General features: G+C 37.9%; 1 protein-coding gene across 1 annotated transcript; it reads right to left on the bottom strand.

The window, feature by feature from the left end:
- Positions 1–1,417: 1,417 nt before the first annotated feature.
- Positions 1,418–19,792, bottom strand: LOC120634095 (MICOS complex subunit Mic60-like). The gene is made up of 17 exons (XM_039904488.1): positions 19,769–19,792; positions 18,943–19,130; positions 17,001–17,194; positions 15,666–15,701; positions 14,559–14,716; positions 13,764–13,890; positions 11,909–12,072; positions 10,749–10,874; positions 10,388–10,460; positions 8,238–8,338; positions 7,196–7,306; positions 5,911–6,028; positions 4,966–5,103; positions 3,975–4,078; positions 2,848–2,949; positions 2,084–2,178; positions 1,418–1,689 (listed from the first exon to the last, which is right to left on the bottom strand). Exons 1-17 carry the CDS (start codon positions 19,790–19,792, stop codon positions 1,512–1,514), a joined length of 2,037 nt encoding a protein of 678 aa, XP_039760422.1. The 3' UTR covers positions 1,418–1,511.
- Between the last annotated feature and the right edge of the window lie 523 nt (positions 19,793–20,315).

Raw genomic sequence — 20,315 nt, 5'->3', positions numbered from 1 at the left:
AACAAAAATACTATAATAAAATCAATTCCATTGAATATAAAATTAAATGTCCATGTAATGTGAAGTGTCCACAGAATTTATTTTTGCGCCACAATTGTTATATTAAATCGTGTATCGTTCATACTTAAACCAATTCGACTGAAAATTTCCTTTCATGCACATGTTGTCATTTCCGTTAATTTACCGATATTATGTAAGTAGGCCGATTTTGAGAATTTATTGAACTGGTTCCTAATTTATTATTATAGCTTTTTGTCGAGAAATAGTCTTTCTTCTGAGGTCTGTTTTACTTGATTACTGTGTAATGTTTAAAAATAAAACCAAGGTTATTTTTAAAAAGTTGTCTATTTTCGCTTTGCCGTTGGTCTCTGCGTTAGATTACCTCTATTACGGAGACGAGTCCAGTTCAGTTCTCAAAGATTTTTTAAAGGTAAATTTTACTTAAATGTATTATTATTATATTTTTAAATAGCAAGAATAAGCGTCACCACACCAGGTAACCTGTGTTATGGAGGCGATTGGTTGCGTGAGAAACAGTTACCAAAACGTTAGTAAAGTTTTATCAAGATCCGTTCAGTAGTTTTTGCGTGAAAGGGTAACTAACATGAATCCATTTATAATATTAGTCGGACCAGTCATCTTGTTTTTCTTGGTGTACAATAAAGTATACTTTCTTTCTTTCTTTCTTGAGTAGAGCTAGAAGGTCCCAGTTGGTTAAAGTCCGCGAGTGAACAGTCAATAAATAATTGATTCCTAAACGTGCACGCATATGTCACGCACGGGCGAACATCCTGCGTCTTTCACAATGCGTCACGGATCTACTTATGTAGATATGTCGACATAACGTGTTTTAGATTTAGTTCAAAGGCAAATGAAATATTTAAGCGGTATACGCCAAATGGTTAGGGCTTCAGTTTCGGGGACCGATTTCGATACCTCTATCTTTTCGGAGTTGTACGTTTTTAATTAAAAAAAATAAAATATCACTCGCTTCAACGGTGAAGGGAAACATCGTGAGAGTTGCGTGCTCGAAACTTCTCCATAACGTTTTCAAAGGCGTGTGCAGTCTGGGGATCCGAACTTAGCCAGCGTGGTGGACCACGATCTAGACCCTCTCATTCTGACAGGAGACTCGTGGCCCCAGTAATGTGTTGAGATATATTTAGTTTTATTTTAATGTGCCAATGTCGACCTCTGGCGCAGTGAGTGGTGTGCGGTCTTATAAATAGGAGATCCAGGTTCGATCCTCGGCTGAATATGGCTTATTAAAATACTAAATGTGCGAATGTATTGGCGACTGGTAAATACATTTTTAAATTAATAATACTTTAGTGTGTTCCGTGTAACCACAAAATAAAACTAAATAAATATATTTAGATTATTTTTATTCATTTGTCAAATATACTTCACAATTTCAAAATTAAATCTCTTGACAGAAGGAAAAATTCTTTTAGCTGTTTTATAAGGTTCAAAATTACAAAATTTTGTTTTTACATTTTGGAATTCAGTATTCAAATATATTGTAGACCCAAAGCCGCAGCGTGCGCTAGAATGGCTTCCGCTGCTTGTCTGGTTTCGATGTGCGACCGTGCTGCGTCGTGCCAAGACAACGCCGCAGCCCTTGAAGCTCCTTCCAAGGAACTCACATAGCGTATCGCATTCGCTAGGTTGCCACGCTCAACCCAGAACCTAGAAACAACCAATTAATTATAGGTTTAGTGGGGTACATTATGAGTAAGTAATTAAATAGTTTGTTTCAGTTCAATGTGCGACAGAGCTGTCTCGTGCCAAGACAGCGCCGCAGCGCTTGAAGCTCCTTCCAAGGAACTCACATAGCGTTTCGCATTCGCTAGGTCGCCACGCTCAAACCCAGAACCTTGAACAACCAATTAATTATAGATTTAGTGGGTTACATTATAAGCTATTCGACAGTTTGTATAAATTAAATGTGCGATAGGGCTGCCTCGCGCCAAGACAAGAGAGCCTCGTTAACATTTGTGCCAGAGTACTTATATCGTTCGCTACATTACCACGCTTAGCCCAGAAACTAAAACAGTAGGTTTTTGTAAATAAAGAACAATACCTAGCTCTCTGCAGTAAGTCGAAAGTATCCAAGTTTGACATGAACTGCGGGTCTTTTGGTGGGTTGTCGATCTCCACCTGGGGTATTCCGGATATCTTGAACAAATCAGGATAAACAAAAGCTTAATATAATATACTATTACTTCATTAAAACATAGTATGGAAACATACAGCCTCTTTATAATGGCGTGAGACGCTATCAAGCCGCATTTTACCAGCGTGGGGGACTGCGGCCTTAACTACTGAAAATCGTGGTCCTGGTGAGATTTCAACTTCGACTGAGTTGATATTGTCTTCATCGACTTAAGTTAGAGGTAATTTTAGCGATTTGATAGAAATGACACGTTTAAGTCAAACGTGTCACTTTCAGGCTAACATTCCCCCGTGAATTGTCGTATTATATTTATTTAATTTAATTTATTTATTCATTCATTCATTATTATTAATAAATACGTAGAGTACGTTCTTTCTTTTTTTTAGCCATGTAGCTACAATAGATCAGAATACAGTTGTGGGTGTCCTACAAGGGAATATAACGGAGAACGGGCAGCAGCGTTCTACTATTTATTAGTTCTTCTATTACCATCTACTGCGGTCACCTACCCGTCTGCCCTGCGTGGTGATTATGGGCAATCCCTCCCATTGAGAGTTTAGTGTAGCAGTGGACTGGCGAGGTATCTCTTTATTTTTACTACTTGACATAAATGAATCTTAAATTTGAATTTTGGATTGGAATTTGAATCTTGAATTAGTAATAGTTAGTACCTTCATGAACAGAAAAGTGGACTGCAACCAAGACAGCAAGTATACCGGTAGAGACGCACCTTCTTGTTCCACTAACGCCACTTTAAGAGCAATATCTTCCATCTGCAGTAAACCTTAATATCATTATCATCATCATTGACCCAGCTGGGCACATGCCTTGTCTTTCATAGTAAAAGACCTCTCTGGCACAACGCAGACCTCTCTGGCAAAACTAAGACCTCTCTGGCACAACGGTGACCGTGTGGTCTTATAGTGAAAGTCCCGGGTTTTCGCTAGCAGTAACAGTTTCGATTTCTCGCTAGTCTGGTCTCGTGTAAAGCTTTAGCCGTTGCTTGTTACCATCCTACTGACTAAGACATGCCGCCAAAAGACGGAATTAGCGTTCCTGTACGATGTGGTGTAGAAACCAATCAGGAGTATAGGTTTAATATTACTGCTAAAACTAAAATCACGGGTTCGCCCGCTATCATCTTAGACAGCATCATTGCTTAACAAAAAGTGAGTTTGCAGTCAAAGGCTAACTTGTAGAGAAATAAAACATGAAAAAAAATGCTTTAAAACCATAGATCAACCACGTTGCTACAATGCGGCTTCGCGGATACTGACAATTTGTTGTCAGAAAAAGTAATTAATATCTGCACATCTACTGCAACTAATATTTAAAGCTGAAGAGTTTGTTTGTTTGATTGAATGCGATGATTTTGGCAACTTCTGGTCCGTAGAAAAACTCTTTCAGTGTTGGATATTCCATTTCGAGAAAGGTTTATAGACTATATATTATCACGCTGAGACCAATAGAAGCATAGCACCAATGAAGAATGTTAAATGACCGGTGGTAGAGTCACTACACACGGACAGACTTGACGTTTCAAAAGTGCTTGTATTAGGCTTACTTGAAATAAATGAATTTTGAATTTTGAATTTAAATAGGGGGGTCAAAATAGGGGTTTTTTTCGGTTAGCAGATATATATAAAATCATGTATGACATAGATGTTTCGCTTCAAAAGTTCTAAAACAAAGTCCGCGATAGCATGTGCCTATATTTTAAGGTTGAATTATACACGGAAGAAGTGGCGAGACTGCTATTTATTAGATAAAGAATAAAGATGCTTAAAATTATCTTCACCTGATGGTATTTCGTTTTGAGAACACTTTCTGGCACCAATCCCTTCTCGCGTACTGATCCAGGTATTGCTTTTAATACAGATGACACTAATTTATCACCGTCTCCTGTAGTCACCGTCAATGTTAATAAAACCAATCCAATCTTCATATTAATTTGGTAGTGCTTTCCTTAGGTACAGGATAGAGTAAGAAAAGGATAGCGCTACTAAATTAAATTTGCCATCTGAAGATTTTGAGTTAATTCTTTCTGGCTTTTAAATAATCATTTTTAATTTTATTTTTGTAAACTGTTGCCATTTAATATAAACATATGTATGTAGACATATACAACGTATCACTGAATTACGAAATAATGTTAAAGGAAGTTTATTTCATAAGAAGTTGAAAACCTGTAAAAATACCTGCCCTGTAAAAATATTAAAACAAAAGAAGCATATTTATTTTTCCATACAAAAGAATTCAAAACTTTCTAAGTGCTTACTTATGCCAACCCTATTTAAGATGAAAGCCCGACACGCGCATGGTACCTACGCTTCGCGACGAGTACCTTATAAAATGACAGGAGTCACATGATTTTAATTTTGTATGTTATGTCAGGGCTGTACCTGATTTCTTTCAGTAAAAACTATGGCAGTGGTTTACTCAAAAAATATACCCCGTAAAATATTAATATTTTTCCATAGAAACGAATATAAAACATTCTTAGCACTTAGGTACTTATGCCAACCCTATTGAAGATAAAGACCGACACGCGCATAGTACCTACGCTGCGCGACGAGTACCTAATAAAGTGCCAGTCACATGATTTTAATTTTGTGTGTTATGTACCTGAGTTTTTTCAGTAAAAACTGGTTAAATGGCAGTGGTTTATTTAAAAATTATTAGGTTTTCGGTTTCACAGACAAGTCTCAGAGACAGTATATAATGTACCTCCAAAGCCAGTGAAGTATTATTTCGGTTTTTATTTACACGTTGTATATGTAAGGCAATACCTGAAGCCCTCTCAATAGCTCTCAACTCCTTATCGACGTTAACATAAGGGTCTCCTTTCTTCGTAGCAGCGAGTAAAGAAGCTCCGGCGACCCATAGATCTTGGGACCTTCTCGTGTCACGCTCTATCTTCAGGCGTGCTGTTAAAATAAAAAAGCCATTTATTCTACTAACATAATTTATAATGAAAATTAAGCTTAATTTGCTATACTGCGCGAATGAGTAATTATTAACTTAACAATTATTAATTGTGGTTTGTGAAGTCAACAATCTTCACAGGATGCTCCGGTTTCGGAGCGATACGTGCGTAGAGGGTACATTGCCGAGGATCTGTTTTTTGTGGAGTATAAGGATTGAAGTAATTATAAATAACACCATACAGATTCTCCTGCTGTTCGCGGATTATAGCAAATTAAGCTTAATTTTCATATGATGGTGATAATCCAAACTATCAGATGACAGATTGAATTATGTATGCTATTTTTTTCCTACAAGTACCTGTTGATAAAGTTAGCACTACTCAATTCAATGTGACATCTGAAAATTTCAGTTTATATTTTATACATTTAAAATGCATATAAAAATTTTCGGAACCGACAGGATTTGAACCTGTGACTCTCGGGCAATCGCGGCCTGAGCGCTTTCACCAATTAAGCTACGGCTCTCCTACCGTCGCGTCGCTGCCGAAAATTAGTATATGCCTTTCACATCAGTCTTATAGCGACTGTAGCGTCATTTAGTAGGAAACGTTGCAGTTTCGATCTACTTTTTCAAAGGTCCATATTACAATGAGATACGTTTGAAACTAGAGATGACACATTGCTTTTTTATATTTTTATAATTTTTTTTTTTTTAGTTTATATTGTTAACAAAAGAACTATGTCCAGCAATGGTTTGTCCTGTGGCTAATTTAAGGCATAAGTTCTTATGATTTCAAAGCGGTTTACCATTAAGTTTATCCTGAACCAGCGTTAACTTGACAGCCATTTCTTTCAGCTGAACGGCGAACTGGTGTTTTTCATATGCAACTCTGTCATCGACCAGCTTGTTCAGTTTGATTGTTGCCTAAAATGTCAATGTTTATGTTTAGCAAGAAATTTGGTTGCATGGTGAAGTGGTGATGATATTTTTTTTTTCGTACAAGTTAGCCCTTGACTCACATCATTACTTACCACCTGGTTAAATCACCAGGTGGTAAGTAACGATGTACTTAGTCTGCTATGGTAGAGGGCTAGCTTGTTAGGGATTAGGTATGGATGTTACACAACATGTAAATGAAAACCGAAATAATACTTCTCAGGCTTTAGAGGTGCATTATGTACTGTCTCTGAGACTTATCTGTGAAACCGATAACCTTATCATTTTTGAGTTAACATAGTTTTTACTGAAATAAATCAGATACACAAAATTAAAATCATGTGACGCCTGTCACTTTATTAGGTACGCGTAGCGTAGGTACTATGCACGTGTCGGTCTTTTATCTTCAATAGGGTTGTCATAAGTGTAGGTGTAGGGTTGTCACTTCGAATGTTTTGAATTCGTTTGTATAGAAAAATAAATATGCTACTTTTGATGTAATATTTATACAGGTTGATTCCTTTTGAAATTATACTGCATGCTTTTATGCATCCTTCAATATTATTTCATAATTCTGTTACACTTTGTATATAACCCATCCCCATAATTGGTTTCTACAAAACATCATACCCGTAACTTAGCGTAAACTTAGCGAACGCTAAGTTCGGGTATGATGTTGTGGTCGTTTAGCGGCACATCTTTGTCAGTAGAGCGGTAACTGCCACTGCCGAAGCTAGGAGGCTAGAATCAGACAAAATTATTGTTTAAATTTTTACTAAAATGATTTACTTAAACCCGTCGGAGACATCAGTATAAATTATTAACCTAACCGAAATAATAGGTGATGTTTTACTTTCTATACCAAAATTTTAATAAATAACTAAGAAATTCACACTTCAAATTTTCTACAGAGGTGATTTTGTAATTTTTTTCTCACGAGAATATTTTGCTGTCATATTTATAACTAAATTAAGTCAAAAATATTGTCAAGAACAACTTTTTTCGCAATAAAGAACTATTTAGATAATTAATAGTTTAATGTTAACCTTATTTTGGAGGACTCAGAACCTTAACCGGTGGCAAAGTAAGCCCGCTGGACATAAATCTATGGCATAAGCTCGCTTGACGTCTTTGACGAGTGATATGAACACTTACCTCTTCCTCTTTCTCTGTCAGTCTCCTGTCTAATGTTTCTTGGTGCCTCTCTAGTTGTCTCTTTAACGCATATTGTGCTTTTCTGTCATTTTCTTGTCGTTGATCCGCATACTGGAATATTTAAAGAACTTAAAGAGGAATACAATGTTCATCATCAACAGCTTAGACAGTCCACTGCGGACTGAACTCTTGGGGTTTGCCCATAATCACCACTCTAGGCATACGGATTGGTGATCGTAGTAGACGGTGGTAGTGTTACAGAGGACGCTACTGCCCATTCTCCGTTCTCTCTTAGTCGCCTCGTATGACACCCCCGTTTTTTAAGTAGGTTTGTAATTAACGAAAAAATGTTCTTAATACAACGTGTAAATGAATACCGAGATAATACTTCGCAGGCTTTAGAGTTATATTATTTACTGTCTCCGAGACTCATCTGTGAGACCGAAACGCTAATAGTTTTTTGAGTAAACCACTCCCATAGTTTTTACTAAAAGAATTCAGATACAGCCCTAAAATAAATTCCAAATTTAAATCAAGTGACTCCTGTCACTTTATTAGGTACGCGTCGCGTAGCGTAGGTACTATGCCCGTGTCGGTCATTTATCTTCAATAGGGTTGTCATAAGCAAACACTTTTCTGTTCTATGGAAAAATAAATTCTTCTTCTTTTGATTTAATATTTTTACAGGGTGATTCCGTATAAAAGATACTTATGCATCCTTAAATAGTATTTCGTAATTCGGTTACACGTTGTATATCTTCATAATCTTCTTTAAAATTTAATATGACTTGTTATACAATGGAACGACTGTCTAGCGTGAAACCACAGAGTATAAATACGAGTAAATCTTATTTCCCGCGTTCCTCGACCGCGTTTATTACGATTGAGTAGCATATGTAACTCTGACCTTTCAACTCACTCTATGCCATTAATAAAGATGACTGGTTGCTTATTTAGGGCGTTAAGGAGTGACAAGAAAACAAATAAACACACTTGCGCATTTATAACGTTAGTTAAAAGTAAGTATAATAAGCTGAAGTACCCGTTTTTGAAACTCCCTGTCCATTTCTGCCCTCTTCTGTCTAAGCACAGACTGCAACATCGCATCTCTCTGTTTTCTCTCCTTTTCTCCCTGAGGCAACGCTGCGATGTTTAAAACATTATTTTACACCCAATCTATCACGAAACTAGACAACGCTCATGATTAAATAAAGGAGCCGGTGGTATACGCGCTTAAAATATACAAAAGAACTATTGGACAGAAGCAGTCGTAACTTTCCAGAATTCCACAATATATACTTAATGAATAGCTTAATTCGCTATACTCCGCGACAAGCAGGATAAACTGTACGGTAAATTTATAATTACTTCCATATTTATACTCCACACCGGACAGACCTTCGAAAAAGTACTCTATACGCACGTTTCGCTCTAAGACAAGAAACCTCAGGATATGAAAAAAAAGTAAGGACAAACAAACAAGCAACTTTCACATTTATAATATTAGTATGGAAGTTTGGACTTTGGCCTTTCATAATCATTATCAACCCCCTTAGGCGAAACGTTTATGCCGTAGTTCGCCACGCTGGCCAAGAACGGGTTGGTGGACTTCACACGCCTTTGAGAACGCAATGGAGTGCAAGTTTCCCCGCGTTCATTGATCGTCCATGGAGACAATTGCAATAGGACACCCAACACCAGGAAACGAAGGAGACAACGAATTAAGTGTTTTTTTTTTGTTTATAGTAATAATAGACTAACTAAGCAGATGGCCCACTTGATGGTGAAAACCCATCGCCTATAAACAGAGCAATACTTCGTAAAGCATGAACTGTGTCCATCAACCTATAACTTATAAGGCGTAGGTGTTAAGCCTCGTCATCATCGTCACTTCAACCGATTAAAGTCCACTGCTGGACATAGGTATTTTTTTGGGAGTTCTAAAATCCAAGGTTCTGGGCCGCTTGCTTCCAGCGGAGCGGAGAAGGTGTTAAGCCTCATGTGCGGGTGATTACAGCGGCACCCACGCCCTTCAGACCGGAATACAGTTGCTGCTTAGCGGCACAAATAAGCATGGTGGTAATATAGGTCATAACGAAAACATGGGAAACGACGCAGCCGAACTAGCGCAGCTGGCCACATCACTGAAAGTGGTAGGACCGGAACCGATCATACCAATACCTTTTAGTGTATATAAAACATGGCTACATAAACAGACGCAATCCTCACACTCAGAGCTATGGATAAACGAAAACGAGTGTAAACATACAAAGGAGGCCTTTCCAAACCTTAGCACACGACTAACAACCAAACTAAAACTAAGTCGGAACCAACTAAAGACGGTAGTAAGCATGATAACAGGGCATTGCCAACTAAACAAACACCTTTTCATTTTAGGTATAACCGACAGTCCTCTGTGCAGAGCATGCATGGAGGCAGATGAAACACCGACTCACGTATTGCTCCGATGTAGAGGAGTAGCAGAGCAACGCGCAGCATACCTTGGCTCCCCAGCATCACTCCCTGAAGCACTTGGCGACCTGGGCGGCCTGCTAAGCTTCTGAAGTGAGCTCGGGGAGCCCTACCAGTGGCACTACTTACAACGGAAGGTTCCGGCCGATCAAGTGCGGAGACAAGCCCAGATAAAGAAGAAGAAGAAGAAGAAGCATGGCGGTAGTACTCCATCAAATCAAATGTCATGCCGATGTCCTGATTTTAGGTCTATCATAATTTACAGCAAAATCCCAAAGTATATTACAGAAGAATGGAAAGAAACGGTATTTAAGCCAAAATCTGAAACATTGGCTTATCCAAAATTGTTTTATGACGTAGACGACCTTTTTAAATATGATTCTAACACCTCAATAACATGATATTTTAATTATTAATTATCAATTATTAATAATAGTGTGACATTAAATCCTAATTCTATAATTATTGTAAATCGAAATTATTCTTATGTGTTAAGTTGACAAATTCTAATATTTAGATTTTATTTGGTTCTAAGTTGACATATTTTATTATTTAAATTAATTGCAATAATAAAATTTAATTTGGATATAATAATTTTAATTTAGTATAATAAAAATAAAAATAATTTCGACATATTTAATTGCAATGCCTTGGCGGGTTGGGCGTCAAAAAGCTACAGCTAAAGCTACTACAGTAAAATTGTAGGTATATTGCTCTCACTCGCGTATGCTCTGTTGATTCTATCCGTCATTCCCTCCACGGCATCTTTTAACTCTGCCTTCAATTGTCTCGACTGCAAAAGAAGCAGGCGTTACTTTGCGGAAATCCACGATATATTATGAAAATTAAGCTTAATTTGCTATACTCCACGAACAGCAGGAGAATCTGTATCGTGTAATTTATAATTTCTTCAATCCTTATACTCCACACGAACCAGATCTTCGGCAATGTACTACGCACGTTTAGCTACGCACGTTTCCGAAACCGGAGCATCCTCAGGAGATGTTGACTTCACAATGAATACTTGTTAACAATTATAATCAAAAACTAAGTATAAATGCATTACATCATTTCGACTCACGTATCTGCCAGTATGGTAGAGTAATAAATCAGGGTCCCCCGAGAGCTGTAACTTTAACTGCTCGTAATCGATTTCAGGGAACATTGTGTGGTTTTCTTCTGTGTACTTATCCATTATGCTCTCCACCTGAATTTCAGATCATTTACATAAATTTTTTTTTATTCCACTACAGGTTAACCCTTCACTGTAATCTCACCTGCAGGGCTAGCACGGGCGGGAGATAAAAATTATATCCCCGATTATATCCCCTGTCAAGGGATATAGTTAACGTGCCCACGTGCTAAATCACTGGAAGATGGAATAGGAGAAGTTCACCCCCGTTTATTAATACAAAAATATTTTTTGGATATTATGTGCACTTGTGTCGACACACAGTCGACTTACAAGAAATGGTCATAAATTAGTGTCATCTGCATATCGTCTGCGTAAGGTACAGGGATCATTTGTGGGTTTGAGTATACGCTTTTATAATATGATTCCTAAGGTGATTTTGGACCTGCCAATGCACAAATTTAAAGAATTTGTTAAAACACATTTATTACAGCGAGGTTACTATACAATTGATGAATTTTTTAATGACAAGGTCGCTTGGAAGCATCCGGCTCCGCTTTCAGCTCTCACAAGATAGAAAAATGAATGTTAAAATGCAAAATGTAAATTGTTGATGTTGGAAAAGAGCAACTGCTGAGTTTCTTGCCGGCTTCTTCTCGGTAGAATCTGCCTTCCGAACCGGTGGTAGAATCACTACAAACAGACAGACTTGACGTTTCAAAAGTGCTTGTATTAGGCCTACTTGAAATAAATGAATTTTGAATTACGACGGAGTTTTTTTTTGGACGGGATTTTGATTGGACGGTTAGAGTTACGACGGGAATGGAAATGCTAAGAGCAAGAAAAATGCCGAGGGCCGCCCGGCCGCGTATTAGTTTGGAAATAAAACTGGTCCCGGTAGGTGACGCTGCAATTAGGTTCTTGGTTTTTTTAAGATGTTAAAACCGATAATAGTCGATTTGATGCAGACGAAGTTGCACTGGTCAGATAGTATTCAATAAAATGTTAAGCTTTGGCCACGTAAATGCGCTACTATTAAACCGGAAAAAAGTATAAGTATACTAAATGATATCAAAATGATTTCATGTGTTAATGAGATTATGACTTGCCTTTTGCCACTGAACGTCCAGTACTTTAGACTTATCACATTCCCATGTATACTGAATATTTGCAGCTTTTATCTGCTGCAAGTAGTCTTTCATGAGAACTTTGACCGTCTCAACTTCTTCTTTAGTCCCCTGAAGTCCACATTCTATGTAGCGGGTTAGTTCCTCTGCATTGAGAAAACCATAGACAGTTTACAAACTTTTTAAATAATAGCAGGCGAAAGATTTTTTTTCTGCAACTTTTCAAATAATCAAAACCTTAAATTATGAAAATTTAACTTGTATTTCGGTTGAAGGACATTTATATCCAATAAATTACATTGAGAATTCAATAGTATTTTAAAATTTATAATACAAAATCTCAATGTGAGTGTGATCGTTACGAATGTACCATATTATTTAAAAGTAAAAATGTTAGCAGGTGGTTTAAGAAAAAGTTAGTGAGCGATAATACAAATCGTTTTATAAGGGAGACGTCATGACATTAACTTAACCGAACGGTATTTTGTAAATGTTCAGTATCGCGTTTTTTAAATATTGGTAAACCTTTAGTGTTACAGATTATCTCAGGTAAATTATTATACAACAGTACTCCCTCACACAGTATCTTTACATAGTATAAAACATGGTTGCTCCCGCCGTTTGTACGCTTTATAATTTCAAACTACGCAACGGGTTTTGGTGCAGATTTCAGGACTATATATAATGTTCAAAAGGTACGTTCATAATATATTGTATACATGCATAGTATAGTGATATACGACTAAGACACCGAGAGCTATCTTTGCATCGTTCGAGTCCATGTAGAACTCGAGGTGCATCGATAATGCAGTCGTATTTTTATCAAAATACCCACCAACTTAATGTACTTAACATAAATATCTGGCAAATATGAAGTTATAGTTATTAAAAGTTTAATTATTTATCCGCTTTATAAATTTACTGTAACAATAGAGTAAAGCCAAAGAATTCAATGATGTAATGATGTAATGGGAAAGATATCTTGTAGTAAACATAATCATCAAAATCTTGTAGTTATAGTAATCAAAAGCGGTGATAGCCTAGTGGGCCAGCAGGGCTGGCACGGCTGACACTATAAATGAGAAGTTGAGTTGTGCGTTATGCGCACCGGTAGTCCTCGTGCCTATACAATGCAAATACATACGTGAACTTTAGTGACACTTAAGTATTACTTAAAGTTTTGAATAAACTGGATTTGTCTTGTGACAACTACAAAATCAAATTGGTCTAATTAACTGACTTTAGAGTCTTACTCCAAAAAAACGTTAGTTTCAAATAATTAAATAGTTCAAACAAACTAAAAAACACGCTTGGTATAAAAAACTAAACTAATTTCTTTCTTTTAGTTTATTCATAATTGCGATTATTTTTATTAGAGCAAAATTAATCGGTAACCCATCCACCATTAAAGAGATAAAATATTTTTTTTTTTTCAGTGTGACCGTCTCTCGAAATGCAAGTTCTAATTATTATTTAAAACAGGCCATTAAAAAGTAATAGCTAACGCCCTCTACCATCTAGTAGCTTAATGTTTTCTGTGGAATTTGTTAGGTACGCGAACGCCATAGGTTTTTTACATTTGGTTCTAGATGGCGCTGTAGTAATTAGTAAAAAATCTTATTTTTTATAGTGAAAATTGGAATAATCTTTTCAGATTAGTGTATTGTCATCGGTCCTCGATATGTCTACAAGGTTTGAAAGAAATCTGACCGTTTAAAGTGGGTCAAAATCGCGCCCAAAGAAGTCGGTTACAAACAAACATACAAGTGAAGCTAATATAAAGCGTGTAAAAACAGTCGCGTGACAGACTCATACCTAACATACATTTAATACATACCGATATCAGAAGTGGCTTCTTGAGCATTTTTTATGGCATCAGATACTAAACTGTCACGTTCTTCCAAGTGTACATGAAGTTTCTTCAGCGACTTGATGCAAAAATTCTTCATTGTTTCGGCGACAATCTAAAATAATTTCGCAAATAACATAAACTCTACTATTTAGGGGCAGTTTTTCAAACGCCTGATAACAACTTCTTCTTTATCTTCACTTAGAACTGACACAACTATGTTAGTTCTGGTTTATGAGACCACGGATATCCTCAATCAGATTTCGTCACGTAACAGCCGATTGGCGCAGTGGCCAGCGACCCTGCTTTCTGAGTCCAAGGCCATGGGTTCGATTCCCACTACTGGAAAATGTTTGTGTGATGAACATGAATGATTTTCAGTGTCTGGGTGTTTATATATTTTATATCTCTATTTTATAAGTCTTTATGTATATTATTCAAAAAAATATTCATCAATCATCTTAGTACCTAAAACACAAGCTACGCTTTCTTTGGGGCTATTTGATGGCGATGTGTGTATCGCCTAATCTAAGGAGATTTTTAGGTATACACCAACCGTTCACAAATAAAATAAAAAAAAAAACATTTTCTAAGCGACATCCCTAAATCGCTTTGCGCTACAGTCTTTGTCGGGGGGTAACAAGCGAAGGCCAAAGCGTCCTATCAATGTAGACATGAGCAAATTCTGAAATAATTAATTCCTAAATTGCCTCTGCCGGTAATGGAACCCGGGACCTGTCACACACCGTCTATCGGTTCTCCGAGCTAAAGAGCTACCTTTACCTGGTTATAAAGTAAACACGCCCTGTGCGCTGTGTAATAGTTGCTCAAAGCTTCGTTACTCCGTTCTTTGAGGCGCTCCAGAACCTCGCAAGCAGTTTTCGTGACAACTATCGGCGGAGGTCTGACACATGACTCCTCGGTTTCATTAGCTCCTGGTACTTTTTCGAAAGATAAGAATGAGTTAGTTCATTTAAGGTACTCTGTCAGCTTTTTTTTTTTAATAGTAATAATTGACGGACCAACCAAATGTACCACCTGATGGTGAGTGGAAAAGCAACATAGCCCACAACCACAAGCGTCCACTGCTGAACATAGGCCTTTCATAGAGCGCGCCACCATACACGGTCCTCCGCCTTTCTCATGCAGCCGCTTCTAGACACCTTTTTAAGGTCATCTGTCCAGCGGGCTGGAGGTCGTCCAAGACTGCGCTTACCGATTCGCGGTCTCCACTCGAGAACACGTCTGCCCCAACAGCCATCGGTCCTACAATAGACATGACCCGCCCACTGCCACTTCAACTTGCTTATCCTTTGAGCTATGTCGGTGACCTTGGTTCTTCTACGTTTTTCGTCGTTGCGAATTCCCGAAGAGAGACTCCCAACATAGCTCGCTCCATAGCGCGTTGCGCGACTTTAAATTTGTGGATCACGTCGACTGTCAGTGTCCACGTCTCGGCTCCATATGTCATTACAGGCAGGACAAAGTCGTTAAAGACTTTCGTCTTGAGGCATTGGGGTATCGGCGAATCGAAGACTTGACGCAGTTTACCATACATATAAAAACGTTTAAACAGAGCAACTCACGGCGCGTACAAATAAAAATCAACAAAAATAATTTTTTGGTAGTCTGTGCAGCGGTGTTACGGTTTGTACCACACTTTGAAAAGTTGGGGTAATTTTATTTTCCTTTATTCTTGTTAACTTGTAATTTTTTATTATGGGTTTTTTCGTTTCGTAATGAAGATGTTTTATTTATTGCGCCGATCTGCCTTAATAACTTCCTATCTATATAACGAGCGAGGTTATACCGCGGGCGCCGTGACAAATGTATTAACATGTAATTCTTATATCTTATTGCTAAATTTACTAATGCTTGGTGGACAGTTACCATTTTCATCTTCGATTTCTGTTGTCGCAGGTGTCACTGCATACAAAACAAAAAAAGCATGTATTACTTTAGTGTACTTTCACGTAGTCGGGGTTTGTCCATACCGCTACTACAAGGCGAGATATAGTAGCCTTAGTACAATGTTTTCATACTATCGTACTAAGGGTACTCATAACAAGGAACTCCGGTATTGGATACTAAGTGATGCTAATCGGAATGGCTTGAAAGTATACAACGTAAATGAAAACCGAAATAATACTTCACAGGCTTCAGAAGTACATTATGTACCTACTGCCTCCAAGACTTATCTGGGAAACCGAAAACATAATAGTTTTTGAGTAAACCACTGCCATAGTTTTTACTTAAAGAAGTCAGGTACAGCCCTAACACCACATGCAAAATTAAAATCAAGTGACTCCTGTCACTTTATAAGATACGCGTCGCGTAGCGTAGATACTATCTATGCGCGTGTTGGTATTTTATCTTCAATAGGGTTGTCATAAGTGAACACTGAGAATGTTTTGAATTCGTTTGTATGGAACAATAAATATGTTTCTTTTGATTTAATATCTTTACAAGGTGATTCCTTATGACATACATCCTTCAATATTATTTCGTAATTCTGTTACACGTTGTATATCTAGAACAAGGTGGCCATGTTGTCGGTAATTGCCACTGATTTTGATCATCATCTCTAGCCTAGTAGAGTTCACTGCTGAACTAAAGGCCTCTCCCAACGGCCTCTCCCAACGCTAGGCAGACAGGTTTGTCATTGCAGCAGATTGGTATTAGTAGCACTGAGGACGCTGCTGCCCGTCATCATCATCATCATCATCACCTCAACCAATTGACGTCCACTGCTGGAAATAGGTCTTTTGTAGGGAGTTCCACAACATACGGTCCTGGGCCGCTTGTCTCCAGCGGCTCCCAGCTACTCGCCTGATGTCATCTGTCCACCACGTTGCGTGCCGACCTACGCTGCGTTTACCGGTGCGGGGTTGCTATTGCAGCACCCCAACGTCCATCGGTTCTCCGAGCTATATGCCCCACCCATTGCCACTTCAGCTTCGCGACTCGCTGAGCTATGTCAGTAACTCTAGTTCTTCTGCGGATCACCTCATTTCTGTTTTGATCACGAGATACTTAGCATAGCTCTCTCCATCGCCCGCTGAGTGACTCTGAGCCTTCTTATAAGGCCCATAGTTAGCGACCCTGTCTCAGATCCGTAAGTCATCACTGGCAACACGCACTGTTCGAAGCCAGTACTCCTTTATAACTACGCCTTTTTCTGGTGTCTATACTTAGTCGCGTACCTACACGTTCCATACAACTTACCTATCGCTGATTTCAAGGGCGCCTCTGAAGGGCACGGCTCTCTCTTTATTAGAACCCTCAAGCATTCTTTAAGATCCTCTAAGTATTTCTTTGTCAACTCTCCGTAGGTGTAATTCTCCTCAAAAACGATTGCGATAAGGTCGTCAAACCACGGTGCATGGATTGTGAGCCAATCGCGAATTTCTGGCGAACCTCTAAAACATTTTGAGTGTCATTGAAACTGTTATTATAGATAAACTTTCAAAGGTTAAAAGACCCGTAGAATTAGTGATTAGCATATTCGAATGCAGATCTCGTGGGTTCGATATCCGATTTGCACCTGAATAGGTTGTAATTTATTTGGTTTTTCTATCAACGAATTCTTAGTACCAAAATAAAATCTAGGGTTATTTAAGGGGCGGATAAACATACTCCTTAACTCATCGGTGGCTCCTCCGGTGTTGAAGAATATTTGTATATCGGCGCTCTAACCTACTGAGCTAACGAGCCTTGCATAGTATGTGATTTATTTAGGAAGTGTCTCTTCAGAATGACGTCATACACTATTACGACTCTCAACGAAACTATTATAATATAACCAGTGGCGTGCATAGAGGATATGCACAGGGTGCAGATAATGTAAAATGAAGAAAATCTCCAGAAAGAGTTATAAAAACTTAAGGGTAGGGTTTTTATAACTCTTACTATGCCTATCCTTAAGTTTTTTTATCTTTGTTACATATTTTATATCATCGGCCCACTTAGAGCAATACCCTGTGCATACATGCATAGAGGATGCAAGCCACAGAATATAACCTAGAAAAAGCTGAGTGATGTTAAACAAAGTTTATGTTTAACCTAGCACTCCAATGGGGCAGGCGTTCCCTTATGCTTTAGCTTATACAATTTAAAGTAGCTTAAGTTATTTAAAAATTAGTAGATTAACGAAAAAGTAGTAATGAAAATGTTAACACAAGAAAATGTATTTGCCAATCATATATACACCCAATAAAAACAGATAAATGCTATGTCGCTGACAAACGATCATAAATAAACTGAACGGATTTTTTTTTTATTGTTATCATTGACGGACCTGTTTACCTGTCACCATGCTAACATTGTTAGCATGATGATAAGCGGAAAACCATCAATTCAATTCAAATTTAATTCAATTATTTTTTTGCATAAAACATTGTAGGTATACATGTTTAGTCAAAATCTATGACCTGCAAATCTTTATTTACACAATTTTATTTTTATTAACTAAAATATCATCAAAATAAACAAAATCAAAATAATCAAAATATGTCACAAAGCAATATCTTGCAGGGCATGCAAGCAACAAGTCCTGCAACGTATCGCCCTGTGTTCATGAACATGAGGTTACGCCTCAGTAAGCCTCATGTGTCTTTAATTACACCGGCAACCGCGTCCTTCAGATTTCATTTGAAACCATCCCTTATTGAGGGAGTTGGGCGTTCTACACCTAACCGTTACTTTTTTATTTTTTTATTAACGATAGACCAGCGCTTGACGACAATCATGCCCGTAAGAAAGCCTAGAAAGTTCTAGGTTGGAGCACGCTTCTGTAGAAGAAACCTATTCACTCTAGTTTTGAAGGTACCCAAATTATACGTGGCAGGAAACACAGTTGCAGAGAGGGCGTTCCACATCTTAGCTGTGCGTATCAGAAACGTGGATAAAAAACATTTCGTGCGTGTTGATGGAATATCAACCATATAAGGATGCCATCGCTCACGGTGTCTTGCTGTTCTGTGGTAAAACGGGGAAGGACGAACAAGATTCAGAATTATAACTTACCTATCAGAACCGTGGATAATACACGCCTTCAACGAGTCGATTGAATATCAACTAGATGTGAAGATGCCTGTGGATCTCGCTGTTCTGTGATTGGCGGAGAAGGAATATGATTCCTTTTTTTTTGTTGGTACTAGGTACTAACTTTGCCAGCACAGCGAATCCTGCAGCCACAAATACAACGGCCATGGCTCCCCAAAAAGCGCTGTCATCTTTGGGTTTCGGGGGCGGCGGCGGTGGGGGCTGGGGGCATGGGTCCCGGACTTGAACTTTGTGTTGTGGAGTTACACATCTAGATATACTCGCTGTCTGCACTTCAAGGTACCTGTAATGCTGAGCGAGAGAAGAAAAACTGAGCGAGCAAAGTCAAAGTGCCTACCTGCTTTAAGTTCACTCGCGGAAAACTGCCCTATGATTAGACCAAAAAAAAAACCTAATTTATTAGAATTTAGAGGTTTGTTGTTATAAATTGCGAAACCGCTCTCCGTGTCATGGCCGTACATATGACTTCAAAGGCAAATAATAGCTACATAGAAAATCTCTTGTTAGATAACTAAACATGTGATAACGAAAAACTGAGCATAAGTAGTATGGAATTACAAATACTTGATATACGCAGCGATTTTTGAAGTTAAAGCATTACAAAATTATGTTTATATAGACGTGACGTCATTCGGTGTTTCACCTGTCATGGCGGATCGCTAGATTTTGCAGTTTTATTAATTGAAAATAAACAACAATCTCAATGGTTTATGATGCTTCAATTTTAGACGTATACACGGTTTCTGTATGTCCTTAGCTGTGTCTACTCCATTTCTTATAAAAAAAAATTGGCAACCCAATAACTGTAAGTACCGATCCAATCCTAAGCCATCTTGGAGACCAATTATTTAAGTTATTGTGGATTGTAATTTTTAAATTAACTACGTCTAATCATTTATGCAATAGCAGGTACCCATAAATAAACTTACCAATAAATATCTGGCGGGCCTCATGCAGTTTTTTATTCTGAACATTATTGTGAAATTTGACGCTGTCATAGATGTTTCTTTTGATTGTTATATTCTCGCTATTTTTCATGCTGAGTTTTTAATTATTCTGTAGATATCCAAGGAGGATAACTAACATTTTAGAATAACATTTTTATTAGTGTCTACCAACTAGCGGTTGCACCCATAGTTTAAATACTTTAGTAAATATTATAGTACTCATAGTATATTATATTATTGTATCATAAGCACCCCCTTAATACCTACTTTAGGTCCGAGCTGAGTGCCAAGTGCGAGATTATCTACCTACGTTTACTTATTCGCTTGCGTGATAGTTTACTACATTTGATATAGTATCGATATCGTTTCCCAATATTGTCACAAGATGGCGCTTCCTCGATACCATATGTATCGTAATTAACTTTCACGCCATCGAATAAGTAAACATAGGTAGAAAATCTCACGCTTGGCACTGAACATCTTGCTAAGTGGGGGGCGGACACACGTACAATCGGACCTTACGCGGTGA

The sequence above is a fragment of the Pararge aegeria genome, chromosome 23 (genome assembly GCF_905163445.1).
Source record: "Pararge aegeria chromosome 23, ilParAegt1.1, whole genome shotgun sequence".
NCBI lineage: Eukaryota > Metazoa > Arthropoda > Insecta > Lepidoptera > Nymphalidae > Pararge > Pararge aegeria.
This window is presented reverse-complemented; position numbering and strand designations above follow the sequence as displayed.